The sequence below is a fragment of the Phragmites australis genome, chromosome 16 (genome assembly GCF_958298935.1).
Source record: "Phragmites australis chromosome 16, lpPhrAust1.1, whole genome shotgun sequence".
Taxonomy (NCBI): Eukaryota; Viridiplantae; Streptophyta; class Magnoliopsida; order Poales; family Poaceae; genus Phragmites; species Phragmites australis.
The window spans coordinates 27,742,390-27,748,733 of record NC_084936.1 but is presented as its reverse complement, the minus strand read 5'-3'; the positions used below and the strand labels follow the sequence as shown (position 1 = coordinate 27,748,733).

The following is a 6,344-nucleotide window of genomic DNA, read 5'->3' as shown; positions in this document are numbered from 1 at the left end:
TCATGGCAACCATGGGGGCAGGAAGGTGGTCATGCATGAGCTAGTCAGCGCCTCAGAAGGGTACCTGCAAACAAATAGCGCATCTGGAGTATCAACTTTTCAGTACAAGAGCTACTCTGAGAGAAGAGCTTGATACTACTTCTGGTTGTGTATTTTAAAATTCTGGTAATATACACAGCTATCGTTATACCTCTAGCTAATGGTATACATATGGCATGTCATATGATTTTGTGGGCTAAGGAGTGCAAACAGATACATGGTGTCGTTCGTTTTGCTAACAAGGAAAATTTGTCATTTTGATGATCCTGTGTGTAGAATCAAACTAGCAGGTTTAAACTAGATTAGGAAAAATGACGAAAAGCGTCATTTTGATGATCCTGTTTGTAGGATAAAAAAGTGTTAGGGTAAAAACTAGATGCCCTCTCTGTGCTTGCATCTCTCCAAACCAAGGGCATCGAAATGTTGCAAAAAATTGGCATCCCTTATTAGTGGTGGTATCCCAGTCCCTAGATTCGGAGTAGGAATAGATCAACAGATATGTAGGAGAAATGTACCCCATCTGAAGGGTAGGTTCACCAGCAGCATCGAGGGGATGGAAGAATTCGTTGCTGCCGTGCAGCTGCTGCTGCTGCACTTCGGGCTGCCGCTCGCGGTGCTCCCACGCTTGCTGCCAGATAACTTGGTTGCTCTCCTCCAGCTGCACATCTCAAAACAATTAAAAAGGTCATCATCCTTACAGCCTAAAACCCTATATATGATTATGATCCTGTATGGAGGAGTAATGTGCATATCCGTTCAAGCTCGAAGTCTAGGAGGAAACTTGATAAGCGAAAAAATGTGCAAGAGATAAATGGAATGAAAAAAATAGTACATTTGTCGCTTATCATCTTATAGCGATTGTGCATGAACTTTACACTACCGAAGTTAAGATTAGCAAAAGAAATAGGCAACACATATCAAAAGGCATGATACCGAGTATTAAAAAATTCACTCAAAAACACCAAAACAAACTTGGTTTTTTTACAACTCCTTTAAGACCAAATCAAGATTTAATTCTCGGTTTTAGTAAAAAAAATCAGACCCTGCCGAAATTTATAGTAACGGCTAACCTAATTTTTCAGGAATTTTATTGAATCTTTTTAATTAAAAATAAAACATTTTTATAGAAAAACATAAAATATAGCAAAAGCTTTTAATCCTCCTGTCAATTCTTTCATGTTTTAGGGGCTGCCAGGCGTTGACCAGTAAATCCGGTTACAGACCCGTATTTTATTCACTGGATCAAGTGCATCCAACAAATGCATTTTATTAAACTTACTTTTCTTCGAAGACGATTATTTGCTTCAGAAAACATTTGTTCCTGCAAATTGAATAATTTAAGTCATTCACTGATTAAGGGAAGTTTACAAATTTATTTTGCTAAATTATTGAGAGCATATACCCTTCTCTGAAGTTCCGTCAGTTGTTCAACCATGTGCTGTGTCTACAAAAGGAATAAAATTTGATCAGGTAAGCGTTGCTGACAAAGATATCATTTAAGGAAATCAGATATATATCATTGACATATGAAAACTTAGTGCAAACATACTTCACAAAAAGGACAATTAAACATTCCACTTGAAACAGAAAAAATCGTTTAGAAACTCAGCATTTTTCAGTACCCTCGTAGATCTTATGTGCTTCAAGGATGAATCAAGTTGCTTCTCAAGGTGTTCGAGCTCCTTTACACCTAATGAATCAAGATCTTCGCCGAGCAAATTCCTGCAATTGTGTCCATCAAAGATGCAAACGAATATGAAAATGTGATATTATCATTTCCCTTTAGTTTACACTGAAGATCAAAACGCATCGACTAAATTAAGCCAGCCTTAGTTTTGTCTCTCTTGAAAAGGTACACTGCAAACATGTGGCATGCATGTTACATATCCAGACAATACTAGAAACTTTCATTTTCATTTGGCAATTACAATCTACAATTTGTGTCATTCAAGTAGTAGATGGTATGCACTAGCTGGATATTAAATGGTAGCATCAAGTTATAAGCCACTCACCTACATGTCTGTTAGTTTCAGAATCTAGCACATCTCATCTGTTTCTGTACTAATGCAGCACTAAGCTAAGAATTATGGTTTCACACAACAAAGATTTCACACAATCAAAGCTAAGTTTGATTGGTGTATTTGAGAGGATAGTCATATTGACAACACTCTTCGAGTTTTTTTAATCTCATATATATATATATATATATATATATATATATATATATATATATATATATATAGGAAAACTAGTATATATTTGCATTGCTTGAATTTTATATTGTTTCATCAACTTGCTGATCGAGATGAGCAAAAAAAAATGATGTCCACAAAGGTCCCAGCTTAAAGTTTTCTAACCTTACAAACACGTACACAGGTAAGTTTTTAAAAAAGTGCCAAATAATGTGGTCCTTTCAGGCATGTTTTCCCAAAATTGGGCCTTGCACACAATCCGGCATCCCCTAATGGACATTCCCAGCTTCCTTGACCATATGAAAAATTGTTCTTGATTTCTTTTTATTTTTTGTACACAAAAGCAAATTATTTCAAGTTGTGGAAAATAGAACTCGCCTTTGAGTTCGCTGCAAGTTTTCAACACGTGCCTTCAATTTGAGGTACTCATTGCGGCTGCTTTTCAATTGCTGAAAGAAAAGGTCATGAAAGAATATTATAAGCAGAACCGTATATAGATCACAATGATATGCCATGAGAATCTTCATGATTTCACTAGAAAATGTAGTCTACAATGTAATTGAAGAGGGAATATATATAAATGTGTGTAGTTTCTTGCATGCGTGAAAATACCGCAGGGTACGTCGAACCTTACCACACCATAAAGTTATATTAGGGCACATATCTAGTTGCCAAAGTTTGCTTTCAGCCTGTCACACTTATATATTGTATGTCCACTGATCTTTTATGTTGCAATATTGCTTTTTTAATATGAAACACAGGATTTTAATAAGAACATGTAATTCTGAATGCAAGGACCATATAGCTAGCTAGTGTGACTTTATGGTTGTGTGGAACACATGCTCAAGTGATCAAGAAATATATTCTATATATAGACAAAACATTACTGACACTCATATATTTGATATCTCACATGAAATGTACATGTAATGAATTCCTAGTACAAGAAAATATGCTAAAGTATTCGGTCATAACTGTATTTCTTAGCTTTGTTTTGGGTTTGTAACTATATTTACCCACAAGTCTATTTACGAAAACATAATATGTCTTGTTCAATTTGAAAGTATCATGATGAATAAAAAGGAAGAAATTTGGCGTGCAGTGTTTTGATATTTATATATATTAGTGAGAAGAAATTTGGTGTTTTGTGATTACTTCGATTTGAATAGTCTCTTTAAATATCCTTTAACATGTACTTCTTGTACTCTCTATTCATAGGTTCCTGGGTGGTATCATTCACATATGACAAGTCAAAACTATATTGCATGTCAGGACTTCTTAGCAGCAAAGTAATCAATGTATATATTGAAATTATGCAGAAACATAGAAAAACGCGTGTGCGTTTGTCTAAACTAGATTCAGGGAAAGAACACTTCACCTCATTTTCTCTATTTTCTAGGGCTGTTTCTGGCCCTGCATAACTGCATTTTTTATACTTCTCAAGTGTTTTTGGCATGCTGCAAGTTGATAAAACATGAAAACTCAGACATATATAGAGTTTCTAGAAACGAAAGACATATACAGATAGATAAAAAGGCGTGCGCAAACACACGGATAGAAGGAGGTGGAAATTGTTTAATCTGAGCGGGACATTGCTTAAAATCTTGCTTGTGTTATACTGGGCTTGGAGAAATAAAGTTCTCGTTTTGTTAGATAAAACCAGCAGGTTTCGTAGCAATATGTGAATATGTAGCACTTCTTAAAATTCGTTTGAAGAACACAAATTTCATAAAATATGCTGCCATTATTAATCAGGGGAGACGTAATTCAATAGAAGTACGTGCTGAACTCACATCATAATTAACGAAAGGATAAAAAAATGCATTTACAGAACGTCAAAAGAAAAATATATTCACCCCACATGAGATACTAGGTTAATTTGTATAACTCTAGAGGGATGCCTGAGAGATAATGACTAGGAGACGGGCTATACACGAGAGACAAGAATGGCCAGGTAGCTTACGATAATGTGACATGAGCGTACAGCGATAGGAGCCTACGAGGTTGCACGATATTGAAGGTTTCTCATTTTTTCATGACGTAGTACATGATCTTTTGCCTCAGCAGGGGATCGCATCAAGAATCTTCATTTTGAGTGAAGGACTGTTTCTCAAATTTCACTTTAAAAGGGTAAACTAGAATATTGTGCCACCAAATATGCATGATAATGATTTAGTCCATCTTGGACTGCTTCATATGTTAGTGGTGAACCAAAGAGAGATATTCTTACATCACAAGGTCACATATATCCAAGAGAAAACCAACCTAGGAGTTTTTACTAATGAAGAACCCTTAATAACCAAAATCAATATGAGGGCTACACTCGTTTGTGGACAAAATAAGACAAGATGCGCAGCTCTTCTTGTGGCATTTCATACTCTACACCAAGGCACAAACTAAGCACAGGGAGTATCATAACACAAACAGGGATCGGATGATACGATACTCTCAACCAAATAGCGCCTCAGCTTTACATGGAGCTTCAAGTATCTAAGCTAGGTCACTGATCAATAAAAAAATTCATGTAAGTAGTTGACCTAGAAAATAAGTTTTTATGTATTGTAGTTTGATACCATACCAATCTAGAGCAGATAGCTGAATTGGCGATTCATAATTACATTTTTGGGGGGGGGGGGGGGGACTTTGACGACTCATATGCATGCCCGCAGAAATTGTTTAGTATCTAAATCTTGAGTTTATGTTTACAGACCTAGCTAAAAATAGGAGTTATATATGTAACATGACACTACATAAATTGGCCACGGTAAAAGAACTATTTTTCCTTAAGGGGGTAGAAGAGATTTTTTTTTTAGATAATGGATTGTTCATAATTAAACATGACAGATGACACACATACTATACGGATCATAACGGCACATGAAAACGGGTCAATTCTTTTCTTTAGGCGAGTTGTTTTCGAATCATACACAAACTTAGTATTTCTCAGCTCATACACGAACTCAATTTCTAGTGTCCTTCTCCCTCTAGTATGGCTTCATCCTGTTTCTAAAACCATAGTTTTCAGTTTGGACTGCAGTGAGCTATCAAGAATAAGGAAAGTTTCCAAGCAGGACAGCCAGATCCACAGGAAACGGTTGTAAATGAGCTACCTTTAAGGCAAGATCCTTTTGTTCCGATCTCTAGAACATGGATCTTGAAATTGAACGATGACTTTGAAACAGCCACACTACTGGAACACTTCTAAGACCGATGGTTCCGTTAAGGCCCCAAGCCGACAAAGCAGGTAAGATCGATCTACCAAACGGACCAGAAAGCGAAACCCTAGACCAAGGTATTAGCCGGATCCAGTCTCCAGAATTTGAGCTCAGGAAACTGCACCCCATGCCCGATCCCCTCAACATTCCATGGCCAGCCGGGCAGATCTGGAGAGATCCGTCGAGACATGCATGGCCAGCCCAGCGAAGCTTCACCGACCGGGTATGCGAGCGTGTGCGATTCAAGATAGTGGGTAGTGGCGCGTGTATGTACGTATACCTTTGTGTGCTGCAGAACTCGTAGAGCTTGCCGCGGTTGGAGAAGATGATGAGCGCGACCTCGGCGTCGCAGAGCACGGAGAGCTCGTACGCCTTCTTGAACAGGCCGTTGCGGCGCTTGGCGAAGGTCACCTGCCGGTTGATCTTGTTCTCGATCCGCTTCAGCTCCACCCGCCCCCTCCCCATCGCGGGCGCCGCTGCCCCCTTCCCCTTCCCCTTCCCGCCCCCCGAACCTTCCGCCTCGGCCTCCGGCGACGCCAGATCGACCGTGTACCTCTCACCTCTCCGCCACCACACACACCACGCCAAGCAGCAGTTCAAAAGCAAGAGACGCTTTGAGACGGGAGCGAGAGGAAGAGGAGGAGGAGGTGGGATTTAATAACGAGAGGAATGCGATGCTAGGTAGCTAGCTAGAGCCTAGCAGTGATGTGGGGTTGATCGATGGAGCTCAGGGAAGGAGCCAGTGGGCGCAACGGGGTGCGCCTCAGGTTGCCGTTTCCGGCAAAGCATGAATAGGAGGGAAACCCTAGGCGCCCGGCCCCGTAGCGCGTTTGCGGAAAGCTAGCTAGGCCATGGCGTCATGGCTCCCGTCCCGTCGCCATCTCTTTCCAAGCTTTAA

General features: G+C 39.4%; 1 protein-coding gene across 2 annotated transcripts; it reads right to left on the bottom strand.

Annotated features, from left to right (window-relative positions):
* Window positions 1–5,911, bottom strand: LOC133895533 (MADS-box transcription factor 7-like). 2 transcript variants are annotated; one of them, XM_062335931.1, is made up of 8 exons: window positions 5,727–5,911; window positions 3,610–3,688; window positions 2,610–2,680; window positions 1,662–1,761; window positions 1,442–1,483; window positions 1,315–1,360; window positions 555–705; window positions 1–64 (listed from the first exon to the last, which is right to left on the bottom strand). In XM_062335931.1, the coding sequence occupies exons 1-8, from the start codon at window positions 5,909–5,911 to the stop codon at window positions 1–3; spliced, it is 738 nt and encodes a 245-aa protein (XP_062191915.1). The 2 variants fall into 2 exon arrangements, with proteins under 2 accessions (XP_062191915.1, XP_062191914.1); XM_062335930.1 differs by having other exon boundaries at window positions 555–697; window positions 1,319–1,360.
* Window positions 5,912–6,344: the final 433 nt, after the last annotated feature.

What these genes read in the sequence shown, in the direction of transcription:
- LOC133895533 (XM_062335931.1), bottom strand. Translation starts at nt 5,911, where the DNA reads ATGGGGAGGGGGCGGGTGGAGCTGAAGCGGATCGAGAACAAGATCAAC. An exon ending in TAGAAAATAGAGAAAATGAG is followed by an intron (nt 2,681 to 3,609) that starts GTGAAGTGTTCT and finishes CTTTTCTTTCAG; the next exon opens with CAATTGAAAAGCAGCCGCAA. An exon ending in AACTTGCAGCGAACTCAAAG is followed by an intron (nt 1,762 to 2,609) that starts GCGAGTTCTATT and finishes ACACAATTGCAG; the next exon opens with GAATTTGCTCGGCGAAGATC.